Here is a 20,656-nt window from a genome sequence, read left to right on the forward strand (position 1 = left end):
TTCCTTCCTTCCTTCCTTCCTTCCTTGAACTTGAACTCTTTTTTCTCTGCAAGACACATGCCTTCCTTTGCCAGTTTGCATTCTGCTCCCAGTAAAGGTTGGCACCAGCAAACATGAGGGTTTGGGTATCAGGGGGAAATATTTAATATGTTTATAGAAAAATAAGATGAAATATGTTGGAAAGAGACTAAACATAGAGCTGTTGCCAAAGGGTTCGGCTTTACTCGTGCTGGTATCAGGGGGCTAACTGTTTTATTTCTTTCTCATTTCTAGGGAATTCTAGACAAGAAAGTGTACAGCAGTGGCTGGACTCTAGTGTCTTGTAAGTCTTTCTTTCTGTACTTGCTGCAGAGACATTTGGGTCTTGCAGAGTTAGGAATTATAGGTAATCTGGCCCACACTTGACTTTTCACATTGAAATAGGGTATGGAGGGAGGGAAGGGGGGGGAGAAGTTTAGTTGTCCTTAGAGAGACTTGTCTTATTTATATACCCTAAATAATCCCATTTCGACAAGTGTGGGGGCTCTTGACCTTTTTATGAGGGATCGTTGATTACTCTCTTTGGCAAGCTAGCAAAACCTAGGGACCCCTTCTTGAAATGTTTTTAAAATAAATACAACATGTGGAATTACAAAAGGAAATCAATTATACTAAAAACAGTTATCAAAATAGATTTTTAAAAAGTTTCATGGAGCTCAGATTAAGAACTCTTGGCTTATTGGGCAACCCCCACTGTAAGTTTCCTTGATCACAGTATGTGAAACACACGGGAGAGGATTGCTTTTGGAGTCAGGAAGGCCTGAATTCAAGTCTCACTTCTCCTCCATATGGACTGTATGATCTTAGGAGGTCATTTAATATCTTAGAGAATTGCCTGGGTACTTAGGATCCTCTAGTCCACTCTCTCAAAGTATAAATTACAACTGAGTTGATGATATTGATGGAGTTCTTGACTCCTCTAAATGACCATACCAGACCACCCCCCATTCCCAGCTACTTCTCAATTCTCACTGAAAAGTCAGCATTTCGGGGAGGATTTTTCAGTCATTTATAAATGACTAATCTATGATTATTTAACTTCAGAGCTTCAATAGTGAGTCATGTGGTTCAAAAGAGAAAAATGGATTTGGTCTCTACTGACATGATTTGGGATCCGGAAACTTCTCCCTGAATGAAGTCCACATGTGGACTTGTCAACATGTTGTCTGCTTAGCTAAAAATAAATTTGGTGTCATTTATTTGGATTCATCTTTTAACTTTCATTTGTTGTATTTGTTGACAGTATCACTGCCCATGAAAACTTGCAGCAAGCCATCAACCAAACTGGTAAGCCAAGAACAAACTTGTTGAGTGGATCAGGTGTGTGTGTGTGTGTGTGTGTGTGTGTGTGTGTGTATGTGTAAGAGGAGGGGAGTGTTAGATGTCTTTGTCAACCAATTTTTTAAAGAAAATAAAGATTTCATGGAAAACTGGATCTGCATAAGAATGTAGCTCATTTAGTTTAAGTCAAAATAGGCAATTTTACTGGAAGCTGAAATTGTAGTGGCACTGGATTTAGAGTGAGAGGAACTGAGTTCAAATACCACCTCTTTTTCTTACTATATGTGTGACCTTAGACAAGTAACTTCCAATAATAATAATATTAATAATAATTTAGCTTCCACAGAGAGAGTACTTCTAAAGTTTGCAAGGTGCTCTGTAAATAATATCTCATTTCATCCTAATAATAACTTTATGATATGGGTGATATTCTTGTCACCATTTTGAAAAATGAAGAAATAGAAGTCAGGTACTTTTCCCAGCAGCATACACCTATTAAGTGTCTGTGGCTGGACTTGAACTCAGATCTTTCTCACTCCAGGTCCAACACTCTGAGTCACCCAGCTGCCTAACCTCTCTTGTTCTCCTTACCTGATTTGGCACTTGATAAGGTCAGACTAGATATCCAATAATGTCTCTCCCAGTTCTGTATCCAAGATCTTACAGAGTGGAAGGGACCAGAATTGTAAGAAAGCTGAGATGATGGGGCTTAGCTCCAGGGCAGAAAACTTAGAGAGTGCTAAGGTGCTTCTCCCTTGTCTTCTCTATTCCCATGACAAGGCAGTGGTCACCTCATCTGAGGAGCATTTTCTTTGTCTTCAAAAGATTATAAACCTCAACTACCCTGAGTCTTTTTCTTCTCCTTCAGAGGTTCTACCCTGAGTAAATCTGTTCCTCCTTTTTCTCCTCCACTGCTGCTGCTACTTACTTCAGGTGGAGCAATGACTAGTCATGGTTCTGGAAGGTACCCTGGACTTGGAGTCAAAGGAGGGAGTACAGTTCTGACAAGTACTAACTTTAGGACTATGTGTGATCCATTTATCTCACCCTCCCGAACCTCAGTATCCTCATCTTTAAATTGGGAGAGTAGAACTAGATAGTTTTCAAGATGTTTTCCATCTCTAGATCCTATGACTGGCCCAAAAGACAAGAACTTCAAAATAATCCTTCTCCGCCCCTCCTCCCCACTTCTTGTTAGTTGGCACAGTGGATAGAATGCTGGACTTGGAGTCAGGAATACCTAAATTAAAAACTGCCTCAGCTACTTATTAATTGTATGACCTTGGGCAAGTAATTTCCCTCCAGGACTCAGTTTCCTCATCTGTAAAATGATGAAAGAGGACTCAGTGACCTCGAGATCTCTTCTAGTTTTAAATTTAAATCATGTCACTCATGAAGTTGCTCATTTGTTTGTTTTTGGAGACATTATTACTCTCATTTCACAGATAAGAAAACTTTGGCAGGGAAATAGTAAAGACCCAGAGCCAATGGGAGCATCAAAAACTCTTGCTCTATCATGACACATTGGTTTTTACTACTCATGTATAAGGAGGCGACTGCATGTAGGAAGATCAGTTAGTCTTCCAAGTGAGGGCCAATAGAGCTATGTCCTTGTCCCTTCCACCATCCACACAAATGCCAAAGTGATATTGCAGAAGCATGGGCTGATCATTTCACTACACTACGCTACACTAGAGTGAGAAGAAAGGAGACAGGGTGGAAAGAGTCAATGTAGTATTGGCAAGACCTTTCAAGTGATGGGAGAGCAGGCTTGGGAGGAGACTTCTCCATCTTGAATGAATGAATGAATGAATGAATGATTAAGTATTTATTAAGCACTTACTATGTGCAAAGCACCATGCCAAGTGCTGGGAATACAAATAAACATACCAGCTCTCAAAGAGCTCACATTCAAGCAGGGGTAGCTAACTTCTACAAGAGATTTTAGCTGTCAAAGATATGGAAAGGTCCCTCGACCGTTTGTTCATTAGCCAGAAAGTCCAAAGTCAGATAGTATACCAAGTTCTTTCCTCCTCACAACCCTGTGAGGTAGAGAGTGTAAACACCCTCATTTTGAGGATGCCCCACTTTATGGAGGAAGAAATGAAACTCATTCTAATAGCTAATATATCTCTATTGCACTTGAAAGTTTGCAAAGACTCTGTGAGGAAAGAATGCAGTCATTATTGTCTATACTTAACAGATGGAGAAATTGAGCCTAGTGAGGTTCAGTGCTTTGCCCATAGCCACATACCCAGAAAGTGGTGGGGCCAGGACTCCAACCCAAAGCTTTATGTACTTTACCCAGTGTCCTTTGCATGGCACCAAGTTATCTCTCCGGCAGGAAGGCAGGAGAGGCTATTGAGCAAAGCAGTTGCAGTATTCAAATGTTAAATCAAGAAAAGTAATGTGAAAATTGGGACCCAGAGATTTGGGGATAGGAAAAGATGAGGGAGAGAGAGGAGGTTTGCTACTTGGCTGTTGTAGTAACCCAGATAAAAGGACTCAGGCAAGGTAGTTGCAGTGAGAATGGAAAACAGATGAATAGGAAAGTTCATTGAAATAATTTACAGCACTTGGTGAATGAATTCATATCACAGAATTGCATAATTTTAGACAGGGGTGGAACCTCCTCAGCTACCTTGTCCAATGCACACCACGAAAAGCATCTCCACTCCAATATATCCTGACAGGTAGGAACCCAGGAATTTCTTGAAGATCTCCAATAAAGGTCAACCCATCATCTCCCAAAGAGGTCCATTCAACTTTTGGATCATTCTAATGGTCAGCAACTTTCTCTGCCTTCAAGCCCAAACCTGACCTTCTGCAGCTTCCATCTTTTGTTCCTAATTCTTTCAGTTGGAGACAAAATATCTAATTCTCAGTTTATGTGCCAACTCTTCAAAAACAGCCATCATGCCCTTCCTCTTCCACCTTCAATCTTTTCTCTCTGAGTCCCTTTCACTGATTCTCCTTGTCATTCCCTTATATAGGAGATAAAGATGAGTGATGAGTCAAAGATGACTACAGGGTTTAAAACCTGGGTGACAGAGCATAAATGAGGCTCCAGTGTTTGTGGGATCAGACTGACACCAGCTCTAAATTAGAATCACTCTATGATCTGCGCCCACCAGTTTTCCTGACTATACGATGCAAGAGAAGACCGACTGTGCTCCTCAAAGGATCCTGGTCATGAAGGAGTTAAATGCCCTGGAAGCTTCAGAAGTGCTATTCTTGTCAAGGCTTGTAAAAATGTAATCTGACTCCTCTATTGGAATATATTCCAAAGAACCAAATGTCTTCCATGAATCAGTCAGAAATGCTTATGGAAACTGAAATTAAAAATGCTTTCTAAGCCAATGAAGGTGCTAATGAGGGCCTTCTGTATCTCTAACGACATCTTCTCCAAGAATACATCTTGCAGGGTGAAGTTCAGTGTCTGCTGTTTCAGATGGTAGAAGGCAGCTTAACAGTAGGAAGGATGGCAAGAGATGCAAGTAGGTAAAGGGGGTTGGGGAGTTGGCATTTTGGCCCAGAAATGGCACGATAGCAAGCCAAGTTCATGAAGTACGTTGATGCTCTGACCCTCTCGTTAGGTATCCTACTCATATGCCCATCTCTGTGGGTAAGACTGGGGGAGCATCACACAAGCAGAATAATATTGACTAAGTGCCACAGTGTCAAGCATTGTGCTAGGCATTAGGGGGCAGGGGGAGCTCTGTTGGTGACAGGATCTCAGAATTCAAGGCATCTCTGCCGTAATCCACCCAACAAATATTTGACCCTTCTGTGGTTCCTGCCCGCATGCAGCCTCCAGCTCCATAGAAGGACACATTAGTCAATCAGTTATTGGTTTATAATAGAGAAAAGGAGAAGAGCTATGATTTCATTGGCAGAGGAAACTCCCACCAATATCTACAATTTATAATCGTAGATCACTGACAACAGCAGTGAGATGTTAAGACCTGTCCAGGGACACACGGTCAGTATTTGTTAGAAGCAGGATCTAAACTTGGGTCCACCTGCCTTCCAGGGCAGCTGTGCCCATTGTCTCCCATTAATTGAAGGCATTGCTTGTTAAGAGGGTAAGAGTCGGCATTGGCGACTAAATTGCTGAAGGGATAGCACTATTTATTAAAAACCAATTTGTCTCTAAAAAAAGGGGGGGGGCAGCTGGGTAGCTCAGTGGAGTGAGAGTCAGGCCTAGAGATGGGAGGTCCTAGGTTCAAAACCCGGCCTCAGCCACTTCCCAGCTGTGTGACCCTGGGCAAGTCACTTGACCCCCATTGCCCACCCTTACCACTCTTCCACCTATGAGACAATACACCGAAGTACAAGGGTTTAAAAAAAATAGAGTCTTGGCCTTGAGGTCAAGAAGACTGGATTTCAAACCTGCTCTTAACATGTTGCTTAACTTCTGTGTATCTCAAGCAATTGCTTGAGACTTGATAAAGCCTTTCAACTTAATATCTGTGATCCCAGCGGAGAAAGAACATTTTTTAAAAAGTAGTAGACTAAAGGGGAGAGAAGTTGAGGTCATAGTGGTCTATGGGAAAAGAAAGAAAAGGAGGGCAAAGAAAGGAAGACCAAAGGTAGGTTTTTGGTGAAAACCAATATCAAAGAGTCTGAAAAAATAGATGAGGACTAAGATGAAGAGAAAGAGAAAGATCAAAAACAAGAAAGAAAAAAGAAGAGTATGGCCTCTGAGGCCCAGGGAAGAGAGAACAGGCAATAAGATCAAAGGATAAACAATCTAGAACTGGATGAGATTCTAGAGACTATCTAGTCCATCTTGACCATTTTATAGATGATGAAAGTAAGGTTCAATGAAGTTGGGACTAGCCAGGATTACACAGGTAATAAACATGGATATTGTCACAGTTTCAACTGTGGGATATGTAGAAAAAAGGGATAGAATTCAACCATTCATTCAAAAAGCTTTTGTTAAGCATTTTCTTGTTAAGCAAAGCTTAGGAAACAAAGACAAAATTGAAAATCTTTCCTACCCTTAAGGAGCTTACATTTTACTGGGAGATACAAAGTCTAGACAGATAAATAAATACAATATAATTTGAGAAGACAGAGAGAAGATTGTTAGAGATGTCAAAAAAGACTTCCTAAAGGAGCTGGCTTCCAAGTGGTTGAAAGAATCCAATAGGCAGAACAGTCTGTGAAGTGGAATGGAAGTGAGACATGGAGGTAGTAGCTGAACATAAAGGACAACAATTAGACCTATTTGTCTAAAATAGAAAATCCTATGAATCCATTGATCAAGCATTTTTGCCTATGTGCCTGATATTGTGCTAGGCACTAGGGACACAAAACAAAATTTAAAACCATCTCTGCCCTCAAGGGACCTATACTGTAGTCAAAGAGACCACAAGTGTGAGTTATAGACAGAAGATAATTTTTCTGGAGATGATTTTTCTAGAAGCTGGTCAATCAGAAAGAGCTTGCTGACTCTTGAAGGAAATCAGGCATTCTAGGAGGTGACTATCAGGAGGAAGTGAATTCTACACACGAGTAATAGTGAATTTAAAGGGCAGATGATGGGAGACAGAGTGTCATGTGAGGAACAATAAGATCAATTTGACTGGACAGTGTGTAAAGGAGAAGGATATTAATCTAGGTTGTGAAGGGCCTTAAATAATGTATTTTTTTATCATAGAGATAATAGAGAACCATGGGAGAAAGCTGGAGCTGGAATTACAAAGGCCTTTAAATGAGAAGGTAAAGTCTAAAGGGCTGGTTTGAAAAGTTATAAGGATGGGGGAGTCACAGTCAGACAAAGAGGCAGACATCTTTGGCAACTATGTACAGGATAGATTGGAGAGGGGAGAGATTGAAAGACTGGAGACCCCTAACAAAGAGATCATCATATTCCAGATGAGAAGTAATAAGGTTTTGAACTAGGGGGAGGAGTGTGTGATTGGAGAGAAAGGGAAGGATATCAATGTAGAAGTGACAAGACTTGGCAACTAATTGCATATGGTAGATGAGAGAGAGGGAAGAGTCAAAGATGGCTCTGAAGTTGGAAAAAGATAACTGGATGTATGGCAACATCCTGAACAGAAATAGGGGAATTTGAAGGCGGAATGGATTTGGGGAGGAGAGAAGACATTCTGTTTTGTACTATTGAGTTCGCAAGATTATAGAAAATCTAAGAGGTGGGCCATCCTACAGGCTGCATATATAAATTTGCATTAGAGCCAGATATACAGATTTGGTAGTCGTCTTACGGAGGTGATAGTAAACCCATAAGAGATGAAGGAATGGATGAGAGAAAGTAAAGAGAAAACAGGATCCAAAACAGAACCTTGAAGGACACCTCTGTTTGGGTAGCAATAGCCATCATCACCAGCTGTATATTGGACATTTCTGTCTGAACTTGTCCTTCTGGTCAAAAATTCCCCTCTTTCAAACTTCTCTCTTTCTGTAGAGGGCATCATGCTGAGCCACCGAGACCCACAGCTTAGATGGCATCCTCTCTGCATTTGCCCCTCTCATCCAACGCATTGCCAAGTCTTGATAGTTCTTCCTTCCATTGTTGCTCACATCTGTCCCCTTCTCTCCGTCCATGCAGTCACCATTTTAGTTCAGGCTCTCGGTGCCTCTCACTTGGATTTCATCCATGTTATTGACTTCCATGTCTCCAACGTCCAAACAGATACCAAAGGGATTTTGTTTAAGTAAAGGTCTCACTACCTCACTTGTTTAGCTCCCACGATTCTCTATTGCCTCATGATCAGAACCAGACTCTTCTCTTTGGCATTTAAAGCCCTTCACATTGTCTTCCCAACTGACCTTTGAATCCTTATTACATATCATTTAGTCCCTTTCAGACACTCTATATTTCTGCCCAACTGGTTTTCCTGCCATTACTCACTCATGGAACTCCACCCCCACACATACCTCTGCCTCTTGGAATCCCTTCAAGGATCATTACAAACAGTCAACCTTTCCTGCTCCCCCCAGATGCTTCCATGATGTCTTCCTCCCCTAAAAATATCACTTGGTATCTTGTTTGTATCAAGGGTTTCAAGAGCTACTTATATCTCTGCTTTCTAATGTATAGATATATTAATTCTCAGTTCCCTTCTACTCTGACCTCTAATTCATGTGTTGAAGTCAAATCCTAAGTCATTTGTACACTTGACATACTCTGTGAGCCTTTAAAAAAGCCAACAATTAAGAGATCAAAATCATAGGGTTAGAGGTATGAGAGACTTTTGAGGCCAAGTCAATCTTCTAATTTTAAAGACAAGGAGATTTAGAGACAGAGAAGTTAAATGACTTACTTAGGGTCATACAGCTAACAAGTATCTGAGGTAGAATTTGAACTCAGATCTTCCTGACTCCAAGACCAGTGCCCAATCTACTATTCTCTGCTGCCTCTCATAAGTATGACTCCAGGCCTCCTTGGTCTCACTATGTAAAGTTAAAAATCCAACCCACTTTACTCTTGGCCCAGGATCTGCTGTTTACCAGATAATTATCCATTACCAGTGATGGGCAAACTACAGCTCTCGGGCTAGATGCGGCCCCTGAAATGTTCTATCAGGCTGCTCTACATTATTCCTAATCTGACAAATACAATTAGGATACAATACAATTAAACTTCAAAACAGTTGCCTTAGAAACAGACTGACAGATGAGCATTTCCTTTCCTTTGGCCCCCTCTTTCAAAAGTTTGCCCATCACTGCATTAAACATAAGAAATGTTCCCCTGAGTCAAACAACTAGTGAGCCATCTAGCCCAGGATGATGCCTTTAGCCCCTGAAGTTTGGAAATTGTGTTGGAGGGGACAACTTAGCAAGCAAGTTCACAATATCACAGTTTGGGAGCAGAAGGGGGCTTAGGAATCATCTAAAGGTAGATCCTCCCCTTCCCCCATGTCTAGAACTAGAAGGCCCCTAAGATGGCATCACCATCTTTGTTTTCAGATTCACAAACTTCAGCCCAGAGGGGTTAAATAATACGTCCAAGTCAAACAAGAAATCAGTGGGAGGGCCATGATTCAAACCCATTCCAGTTTGGGGGCATATTATATAGACATATATGTGTGTGTGTATAAAATATCTTATACTAGATATTTTAGTATCTAGGCTCTTTTTACTATATCTTTACTGCTATGCCTGTATTAGAGAGAGAAAAAAAGGACCCCTCAAATAGCTCTCAATCGTGCGTTTATTTAAACCCTCTTTTAGTTTATTTACATTTTAATGGAATTATTTGTATTTCCATTTTGTTTTTCGAACATTCATTTCTTCGTACCTGTACTATTAATCTAATGTCCCTGTTCTGAATATCTCTCATATGGGCACCATTCTCCCCACTCATATTGCTTCCACTCCAGTTCAGGCCAGCATCTTCTATCATCCGGACCTGGGCCATAGCCTTCTGCTTGCTCTCCTGCTCAAAGTTCCTTCTCCATTCCAATCCTCTCAACTGTCAGACTGATTTTCACAAAGTGCAGAATTGACAATGTCGTCCCCCATTTCAGGAAGCTCCAGGGCTCCCTATTTCCTCCAGGATCAAATATAAAATCCTCTTTGGCTTTTAAAGCCTTTCACAACTTGGCACCAACTTACCTTTACTGTCTATTCACATTTTGATTTTCTTCATATCTTCTTGACCCAGCTATCCTAGCCTACTCTCTCATATATATCATGCCATCTCCTATCTCTGTCTTCCATGCCTGGAATATCCTGCCCCCTCTGCTCTGCTATTATTTTTTTAATTACTCTTAAATTGTTTCCCGATTCATGGCAGATTAGGAGAGTCCATTATCTTAAGAGCATTACCTGAAATGTTTGTCTCCAAATGTCAAAGTTTGATGGAAAGAATGTTACATCTTGTCTTTGTGACTTTAGGCTTGTCAGTGTTCCATCAGAGTCTCATTTTGCAAATCTGTTAAGTGAAGAAATTGAATTATCATTTTTTGAAGAATTTTAGTTACATATAGAAACAATTTTTGACATTTTAGAATTCAAGTTTTCTCCTTTCCTCCTTTCCTTTCTTCTCCAATGTGATAAATAGTCTGATATAGGTTATATCTGTACTTTCATGTGATGGTTGTTCATGTCATCATAGAAGTCACATATCACACATGCAACAGAAATCTTATGAAGGAAATATAGTGGAAGATGGCATGCTTTGATCTGTGCTCAGATACCAAAAGTTCCTTCTTTGCCTGTGGATATCATTTTCATCATAAGAATGGCTTTGCTGAGAATGATTTAGTGCTTCACAGTATTTCTTCACAGTCCTTCATAATATTTCTGTTATTGTATACATTGTTTTCCTGGTTCTGCTTACTTCACTTTGCATCAGTTCATAAAAATCTTTCCAGGTCTTTATGAACTCATCTTGTTCATTATTCCTTATGACATGATAGTATTCCATTATAACCATATACAACAACTCATTCAACCATTCCCCAGGTGATGGACACCTCATTGGTTTTTAATTCTTTGCCACTACGAAAAGAGCTGCCAAAATATTTTGGTAAAGATAGCTTCTTTTCCTTATCTCTGATCTCTTTGAGATACAGACCCACCAGTCGTATTACTGGGTCAAAGAATATGCATAATTATGTGGCCCTTTGAGCCTGGTTCCATATTCATCTTCAGAAAGGATGTATCAGTTTCCAGTTCCACCAACAGTATTAGTGTCTCAATTTTCCCACATTCCCTCCAGCATTTATCTTTTTCCTTTTTGGTTATATCTGTCAATCTGGTAGATATGAGGTGGTACCTCAGAGTTGTTTTATGCATTTCTCTAATAAACAGTGGTTTGGAGCATTTTTAATATGATTACAGATGGTTTTAATTTCCTCCTCTGAGAACTACCTATTCATATCCCTTAACCATCTTTTGATTGAAGAATGCTTTGTGTTCTTATAACATAAAAAAAAAATTTGACTCTGTTCTCTATATATTTGAGATGAGTCTTTTGTCAGAGAAACTTGCTACAAGATTTCTCCAGTTAAATTTTTAGTATCTCTTTCTGTTGCCCTTTGCTGAGTGTAATTTTTATTGCATTATGGTCTAAAAAGTATACATTTAATATTTCTTCTTTTCCACATTTGGATATGAGGTTTTAATACCCTGTTATGTGCTTGATTTTTGTGAAGGTGCCATGTGCTTCTAAGAAAAAGGTGTATTCCTTTCTATTCCTATTCAGTTTTCTTCAGAAGTCTATACTATCTAGCATTTCTAAGGTTCTATTTACCTCCTTAACTACTTATTTATTTTCTGATTGGATTTATCTACTTCAGTAAGAGTAAAGTTGAGGTCCCACACACATAACATTTTACTATCTATTTTCTCCTATGATTCATGTAGCTTTTCCTTTAGGAATCTAGATGCTATGTCATCTGGTGCATATATGTTTAATATTGATGTTATTTCATTTTCTATGTGCCTTTTTCAAGACGTAATTTCCTTCTTTTTCTCTTTTGATTAGATCAATTTTTACTTTACTTTGTCTAAGATCATGAATGATACCCCTGCTTTTTGTTTTTTACTTTAGCTAAGGCAGAGTAGATTCTGCTCCAGCCTCTTACTTTTACTTTGTATGTGTCTCCTTTTTTAAAATGTGCTTTGTAGCATAGTGTGGGATTCTGATTTTTAATTCTCTCTACCAGGGGTCAGCAATGTATGGCTCTCGAGCCATATCTGGCTCTTTTGAGTGCCAGATATGGCTCTTTCTGCAGGAGCCATAAAGTCAATTTTTTTCAGGCGCTGTTACAGGAGCAGCACTGTGAGCACTGTACGGCTCTCATGAAATTACATTTTAAAAAATGTGGCGTTTATGGCTCTCATGGCCAAAAAGGTTGCTGACCCCTGCTCTCTACTATTCTCTTCTATTTTATGGGTTAGGTCATACCATTCACATTCACAGTTATTATGACTAAGTGTGTTTCCCTCCACCTTATTTCCCTCCTATTCACCCTTCTCTTTTTCTTCTTTTAGCTTTTTTGAGTTCACAGAAATTTTGTTTTCAATGACCACTCCCTCAGTCCATTCTTCTTTTTTTCTGTCCACTCTGCCTCCCCCTTATTCCTCCTTCCCTCTTATTATATCATGAAATAGAGTTCTATAGCTGGTTCAATGTGGTATTTATTCTTACTTTTAGTTAGTCATGATGAGAGTAAGTTTAAAGCATAGCCACCCTATCAAACTTCTCTACTGTATTTGTTTCCTATGAGCCTCTTAATGATATGTAATTTACTCCCTTCTATCTCTCTTTTTCTCTTTTCTCCATGTTTTCTTCTTTCTCATCCCTCTTTTGTGGGGAGGATATCAGCCCATCTTATTTAGCTTCCTTCCTTCTTTCTATGTATACTCCTTTTCATTGCCCTGATAGTGTGATATAGTTCTTAAGTATCTTAGATACTTAAGGTATTTTGCATACTTTAAGTACCTTGCCTTTCTCAAGTATTTTAAGTATCTATTTATTTTAATTATCATTTTCTCAGATATGATTATATACAACAATCGTATCAAAACCCATAAGATTTCACTTTACCATTTTCTGCTTCTCAATTTGTGCATCAAACTTTCTTTTCAGCATTGTCTTTTTGGTCAGAAAAATCTGAATTGCTTCTATTTCATTGAATATCATTTTTTTCCCCTGGATGATTATGATCAGTTTTTTGGAAATGTAATTCTTTTTTTTTTAATTTTAAACCCTTAACTTTTTTGTGTATTGACTTATAGGTAGAAGATTGGTAAGGGTAGGCAATGGGGGTCAAGTGACTTACCCAGGGTCACACAGCTGGGAAGTGTCTGAGGCCAGATTTGAACCTAGGACCTCCTGTCTCTAGGCCTGGCTCTCAATCCACTGAGCTACCCAGCTGCCCCTGGAAATGTAATTCTAAGTTGTAGTTTTAGGTCCTTTGCCTTTTTGAATATCATATTCCATGCCTTCTGGTCCTTTAATGTAGAAACTGCTAGGCCTTGTGTAACTTCTACTGTGCCTCCACAGTATTTGAATGATTTCCTTTTGGCTGCATGTAGTACTTTTTCCTTGGCCTGGGAGTTCTGGGATTTGGCTATAATAGTCCTGGTGTATTTTATTTGGGGGTCTCTTTCAGAAGGTAATTAGTGGATTCTCTCAATTTCTATTTTCCCCTCTTGTTTGAAGATATCAGGGCAGTTTCCTCTGATAATTTCTTATAATATGGTGTGTAGGCTCTCATTTTGATCATGGCTTTCAGATATTCTGATGATTTTTAGATTTTCTTTCTTGGATCTATTTTCTAGGTCAGTCATTTTCCAATGGGGTATTTTAGATTTTCTTCTATTTTTCATTTTTAATAAATTTGTCTTATTGTTTCCTGATCTTATGACTTCATTAGCTTCTTTAAAAAATTTTAGGGGGTTATTTTCTTCCTTGAGTTTTTTTGTGTTCCCTTTTTCCTTTAGCCAAACTTGTTTTCTTCAAAGTTTTTGCCTTCTTTTTCATTTCATTCATTCAATTCCTTAGGGAATAGTTTTCTTCAATGTATTTTTTGTGCAGCCCTTTCCTTTTGGCCTATTCTAATTTTCAGGGAGTTTATTTTTTTCAGTGAATTTTTCTCTAGCTATTGAGTTTTTCTATCAATTCTCTTATTAGTTAATTTTAAACTCCTTTTCAAGCATCTTCCAAGGTTTTGGGGGGGGCCTGACATCCTTTCACACTTTTCTTTGAGGCTTCACATTTTTCCTTTTTGGCATTGTTGTTCTCTTCTGACTTTGTATTTTGGTCACTAAAGTGACTTTCTAAGGTCAGGGATTTGGGGAGAGGGCAGTTACGGGAGCCTTTGGTATTTTTCTAGTTGTTTTTTCCCCTGTTACATTATCTATTTGTTGAGGTACTTTGTTCCTGGGGTAGAGGACACAATGCTCCAAGCTTGCAAAGTACTCTTCTTTGGTACTTGGGATGGACCTGACTGCCTATGTTTCTCACAGTGTGTCTGTCAAGGAAATGACCCTCCTGACTTTCTGTAGGGAGGTTTGTAGTTGTTCTGTTCACCTATATTCAACTCCCTGTGTTAGCCATTCTTCTTTTGTTTCGTGGTTGATCCTCATCCCTTCTTCTGGGTTTTGCTGCCTCAGGCTCTCAGCTGCCATATGAACGTGCAGGGTTTCCTGTACTTCAACTAATCCCCCTCTCTTCCTCCTTGTAACCTCAGGACTCCACTGACATGTGGAAGTGCAGGATTTCCTGCAGTTCAGCCAATCACCTTTTCTGCTCCATTGTAATTTCAGGGCTCTGCTGACATGAGATTGTGGTGTTTCCTGTGTTTTTTGCCTTCTATATCCATGTATGGTGCTTCAGGCTGTGATGCTAACCATTCTGCCTCTTCATTGTCCCTTGTGGATTCACATTTTTGGTTGGATCAAGTTCTCTGTCTGTTCTAACAGTTTTTTTTTGCTACCTGAGCTACTCTCTCTTCTTACTCCAGTGAGACATGTTCCTCCAGTTTTCCTTTGTTTTGAGGAAATTTATTTTCTTTTATGAAAGTATGTGCATGTGGAGGGATTGGGGAAATGAAGTACCCTTTACTCTGCCACCTTAACTACCAGCATGCAATTCCTGGATTATCATTTCATAGGTCTCTTTCAGCTCTAAACCTATGATTATTTATAATTATATTTGTTCCCTTTTATGTTCACATATCAATACATCATTTCCTAGGAGAAATCACAACTTCTCTTTGCTTCACTTTACTAATTTGTACAATAGGGATAATAATATACTACTTTCTTAGGGAGGGTTTTTTGTGAAAAAAAAATTTTTTTTAATCCAGAAGGCACTATAGACATGTAAGCTATTATTTTTATCCTTAAAGGAGATGTCTGCTGTTTATCTCCATCTGCCTTTCTTCAGAGAGGTGGCTTAGCAAGTTTTGGCAGAGTTAGCTTCATCATGAGCTGATAAGAAGCAAGAAACACCATTCCTTGGGCTACCTGCTTATCCCATCTTGCAGTTCCCATGATGAGTGTCAAGATGCTATGAAGAACATTACAGAGAAAATGACAACTTATTTGCATGTCTTGGAAGATAAAGTGGTAGATAAATTCTATAAGAACTCAATAAGATCCTCTAAGCCGAAAGAAAATAAACATTGCTATTTGGTGATCTCATAAAGAATAACTATATAGGAGAGGATGATAGGAAATATGTTTAAAAATAAGATTCTGGATTAAGACCTTGATATTAAACCTATCTAAACTAGATCATTTGAGGAGAACTTGAGAAGATAAAAAACTTAACATGGGGAGAAAAAATAGATAATTGGAGGAACAATTCTGCAAGTAGTGACCCTATTTTACTTACCTATTGTCATTGTCAAAGATAGTGAAGTCACCAAATACATGGGGTCTTAGTGCATTATATGAGAATGTAGGAATTGCAACAGAAGAGGGGGGAGGCTGAAAAAGCCACTGAACCAGACCAAGTATACACAGAAGGAATTTGTACTAGAGATGATATAATTTTGAAAGAACTGAGGGGCTCACTATTCAAAATGTAACAATGAGGAGAAAATATTGCTGATCAGAGGAAAAAACAGATGAAATTATCAACTATGAAAGCAAACTATAAAATCTTTTTGAACATTTATCTAAATATATTTTGAGGGTATCCTTGATGAAAAGAGAATAAAGAGAAAGATGGCCTTTTGAAAATAGTTTTCTGCAATTGGCCACAATTCCACAGTCCTGAAGTTGGCTAAGAATTATAGAACACAAAATGCCAGTGTTTGTGTGTATTTTTATCTCTTTTAAAAAGCATTTGACTCAGTGGAACAAAATTCAGCTTTTGAAATCCATTTCCAAAGGAGCATTTTTAAAAATGAATTTGTTAAGGGTGCTATGATATCTCTTGGTAGATGTAACCACAGAGACAACTTTGTTCAAGAATCCTGTAACTATTACTATCCATTAAGGCATAAAACAGGAAGAGAGGTAGTCTATAAGGTCTTCTTCTCTTTATCATGAAGGACATCCTGCACAGAAACAAAATGGAAAAGAGATATCAAAGTAGTCCAGCTTCTTGCATCAAGTTATGGAATGCCACAGACTTGGTTGGTCTAATGATCCACAGAAGAAAAGTCCAAAGGATAAAGAATATTTATTCCCCTTTCTGGGATATTTAATTGGACATAAAATTAATTGAATTGGTTCATCAATATATTTACCTTACATGGGCACTGTGGATGAACAATGAGCTAAGCTCAGAACAGAAAGGAGGAAGAGAGTAATTGAAAACATATAGTACTTGACACATTTCCTAACTTTTCTGACTGAAAGCATATCTTTTTTAAAACCAATAGTCTTTCACTGGTACTGTTCAGTTATGTATCATAGAATAACAGAATCTCTAAAGAAATAAGAATACTGGCGATATAAAGGGCAATGGAAAATCACAGGAAGTGGTGGAGAAGACATTATCCAGGAGAATTATCATTGGGGAAGTTTTCAGAGTAAGAACAAGGAATAACAGATGAATATCCCAAGTACTTTGCTGGTATCACCAGATGTAAAAAAAAATCAAGGAAAACTTCCCACACATGGGAATTTATAAGACCAGAAGGCAGGCAAACTATACCAAAGACAGCATTGGAAATGAGTCTTAAGGAAACTAGAGAATTCAAGAATGAATGTCAAGGAGAAAGAATTCCAGACATGAGGATGGTATATATAAATGACACTTCTTGGCCATTTCCCAGGACCTTCTCATCTGCAACCTTTCTAAAGGAATATTGAAGAGTCTTCTATCCAGTGTCCCAGGTACACAACCAGGGTATTGCCTTCAAATCTTCATTTTCTGTTACCTCACAGATCCCATTATTTCTGAAATCTTGATGTTCCCCAATACCTCTCATAAATGTTTTCTTATACTCATATTTATCATGACTTCTTGCCTGAATTATTCCAATAGCTTCTTATCAGTTGCCATGCCTCAAGTCTTTCCTCATTCCAATCGATCTGCCAAAGTGATTTTTCTAAGGTGAAGATCTGACCATCTCTTCTATGGACTCTTAAAAAGTGTCTCTTGCACTTGTCTTTTTTTCTCTCTTGTGCCATTGCCACTATCCTTGACTCTCCTTCATCACTTGACATTTGTATTACAGCAATATCATTCTGATTGGCTTCACTGATGACAGACAGATAGGAAGAAAAGAAGGAAGGAAGAAAGAAAGAAGGAGGGAAGGAAGGAAGGAAGGAAGGAAGGAAGGAAGGAAGGAAGGAAGAGAGAAAGAAAGATAAAGTGAATAGGCCTTTATTAAATGCTTACTACATGTCATGCTTTGTGTTAAGTAAAAAAAGCAACAATACTTGCCCTCAAGATCACAGTCTAACAAGAAGAAAGCACATACATAGAAACAGGAAAGGAAGACATTGGGAATATAGGTGGTGGCATGGTGCGGAAATGACTGGGAAGAGATGTGGAAACCTGCATCCCAGAAAGATAAGGCAACCATTCTCCTCTCACTCATCCACTAGTATTTTCTATTCTGCTGCTAAAGTAGTCTTCCTTAAAGTAGCTTCAAAGTCATTCTCTTCATCCGTAAAATGGGACAACAATATATGTACTACTTGCCTCACAAGGTTATTGAGGAAAAAGCACTTGATTAGCCTTAAAATGCTTAATAAATGTTATTATTATTAATACTAGTAAACATCGCTTTCACAGCACAGTGAATAGAAAACTCGATTTGGTATTGGTATTGGGAAGAGCTAGGTTCAAATATTACCTTATTAATTCTGAGGGTCTAACAAGGTTTCTCAACTTTTTTGAGCCTCAGTTTCCTGATCTATAAAATGGGGCTAGAAGTAGCAACTACTGACCAGAATTGACATAAAAATTCAGGGAGATATGCATATGAAGAGCTTTATAAACCTCAAAGGGCAATCAAAGTGGGAATCATTTATTGTCATTGTTATTATCTGCTCCTGCTTCATCCTGCTTCCTGTGGAATTAAAATAGTCTCCACTGCTTAGTATTCAAGACTCTTGGGAATCTGCTCTTGCGATCTTTTTTCAGCCTTATTTTCTCTTACAAGAGTTCCCTCAAACCCAATGTATATCTGAGCCAGAAAAAAACTCATTCCCACCATCATGCTGGGATTTTTTTTTCTTTGCCATCATGGCAATCTAGTCATCTGACTCAAAAGCATCCTCCCAAATGAGGTGAGTCTGGTGGAATAGGACGCCCTAAATTATATTATAAATTATATTATAAATTATATTTAATTCACACAAGGCCCAGCTCTCTCTATATATACTACTTAGGGGGATAGAAAAGGTGACCTGGAGGATCCCTGTAAGCACTAATCTGTCATCTTTCCCTTCTCCCATTTCCATTCTGAGGACCCATTCTCTCAATCCAGTTCCAGAAGGTACACAAGGCATGCTTCACTTAACTCACTTTTTGCTTCCACTACTTCCTTCTCACTAGCTACCGTGTTTCTGTTGGGTACCTTTTATGCCCCAACTGCCACTTCAGGCTTCCCCTTTATGCATTCTCTTCACCTATTTAGAATTTCAGCAGCTTCAGAGAAGAGATCGGGTTTCTTGTTCGTATTTTTGTACTCCCATAACTTGGCAAAGTGACTAGAAACCAGTAAGCTTGTTCTCTGTCTCTGTCTCTGTCTCTCTCCCTCTCTTTCTCTCTCTTTCTTTCTCCCTCCCTGTCTCTCCTTTTCTCTCTCTTTCCCTCTCTCCCTCTTTTTCCTCCCTCTTTCTTCCTAATTTTCTCTTCCTCATTCTCCTTTTTCAATCTCTTTCTTTCTTACATAGACATGTATTTATACTATTCATAGGTATCATTATCCTTGTGCTTGTTAATTGTTTGATTATTGATATTCCCTTAGCTTCTGAGTAGGCCATGAGATCACCTCATTATAGCCACAAGGAATCACCAAAATAGGACTGGCATGAAAGTTATTTAGCATGTTAGAGCCAACTGGAGATATCTAAGTGGTACAATAGATAGAGAACTGAGCGAAGGATCTGGAAGACTTGAGTTTTCAAATCAAGCCTCAGACACTTGCTGTTGGGTGACCCTGATCCAGTCATTTAGCTCCTTTCGTTTTCAATTTCTGCAGCTATAAAGTGAGTAATAATAGCACCATCCTCCAGGGTTGTTACAAAGATCAAATGAGATAGTATTTGTGAAGCACTTAGCACAAGTAGGTGCTTAATAAATGCTTGTTTCCCTTCCTTCCTCTAAATCTGTAATGTAGCAGGGGAAATGCAGGGGGGCTGGGGTGGACAATCAGGTGAGTCTGGCCAAGGACACAGCTGGACTTTTCAGTGGCCCCCAGGGAGATGACTCCCCCAGGGCATCTGAGCCAGCCCATCCTCACATCTTGTCTTTGACTGTACTTTTTTGTAAATACCACTAAGCTTACGTCTTTTCATTTAAAGTAATTCATTAAGGATGTGGACATCTGGGTAGCTCAGTGGATTGAGAGCCAGGCCTAGAGATGGGAGATCATGGGTTCAAATCTGGCCTTAGACACTTCCTAGCTGTGTGACCCTGCGCAAGTCACTTGACCCCCATTACCTACCCCTTATCACTCTTCTGCCTTGGAGTCAATACACATTGACTCCAGGATGGAAGGTAAGGGTTTAAAAGAATAATAAAATAAAAAAATAAAGTAATTCATTAAGGATGTGGGCAGAGGATCTTAGATCTTGAGCTGGAAAGGACCTCAGAAGCCAGATAGTCCAACAACTTCATTTTACAGGTGGAGAAACTCAAAGCTAGCAGAGCCTAAATGACTTACTGAAGTTCAAACAGGCAGAAAGTGTCCAGGATAGAGTTTGTAGGTAGGTCATTTGCTTCCACATCCACCATTTCCATGGCTATTATGGTTTATTCATTTTTTATTTTTTATTTATTTTTTATTCATTGTTGGCTGAGGTTGGTGATTTCATCAGTGTAGGGAAAGGTGGGGAACTCCTTTTCCCCATTATAAATCTTTCATCTGCAACCTTTCATCTTGGAGAAGCGCTTGGGGCACTGAGATTAAATGACTTGCCTAAGGTCACATAGCCAAGCTGTGTCAAAGGTATCATTTGAACCCAGGTCAGAGCAACATAATTCATCGGAGTTCAAAACGTACCCTAGATTGTTCTGTTAGTGAACCGCAAGGGATCACCCTCTTGAACACTCTTGATTGCCAGTGTGGCTCAGGAGGGCAAATCATTTCTTGCTTCAGCCCAGAACCAGGCACATAGTAGCCGCTTACTCAGTCAACTGAAGAGAGTCCTGAGGACGCAGGATTCTGGGAGAATTCCTGAGAAGGAAAACACCTGAGCTGGGACGTTACGT

General features: G+C 39.1%; 1 protein-coding gene across 1 annotated transcript in view; it reads left to right on the forward strand.

The window, feature by feature from the left end:
- Window positions 1-20,656, forward strand: part of ITPRID1 (ITPR interacting domain containing 1) — a 127,241-nt gene that overhangs the window by 1,645 nt on the left and 104,940 nt on the right. Inside the window, 2 exon segments of the mRNA XM_044656791.1 lie at window positions 274-322; window positions 1,283-1,326. Coding sequence (XP_044512726.1) covers window positions 274-322; window positions 1,283-1,326 — 93 coding nt within the window.

Source organism: Gracilinanus agilis, chromosome 1 (assembly GCF_016433145.1).
Source record: "Gracilinanus agilis isolate LMUSP501 chromosome 1, AgileGrace, whole genome shotgun sequence".
Classification (NCBI taxonomy): Eukaryota; Metazoa; Chordata; class Mammalia; order Didelphimorphia; family Didelphidae; genus Gracilinanus; species Gracilinanus agilis.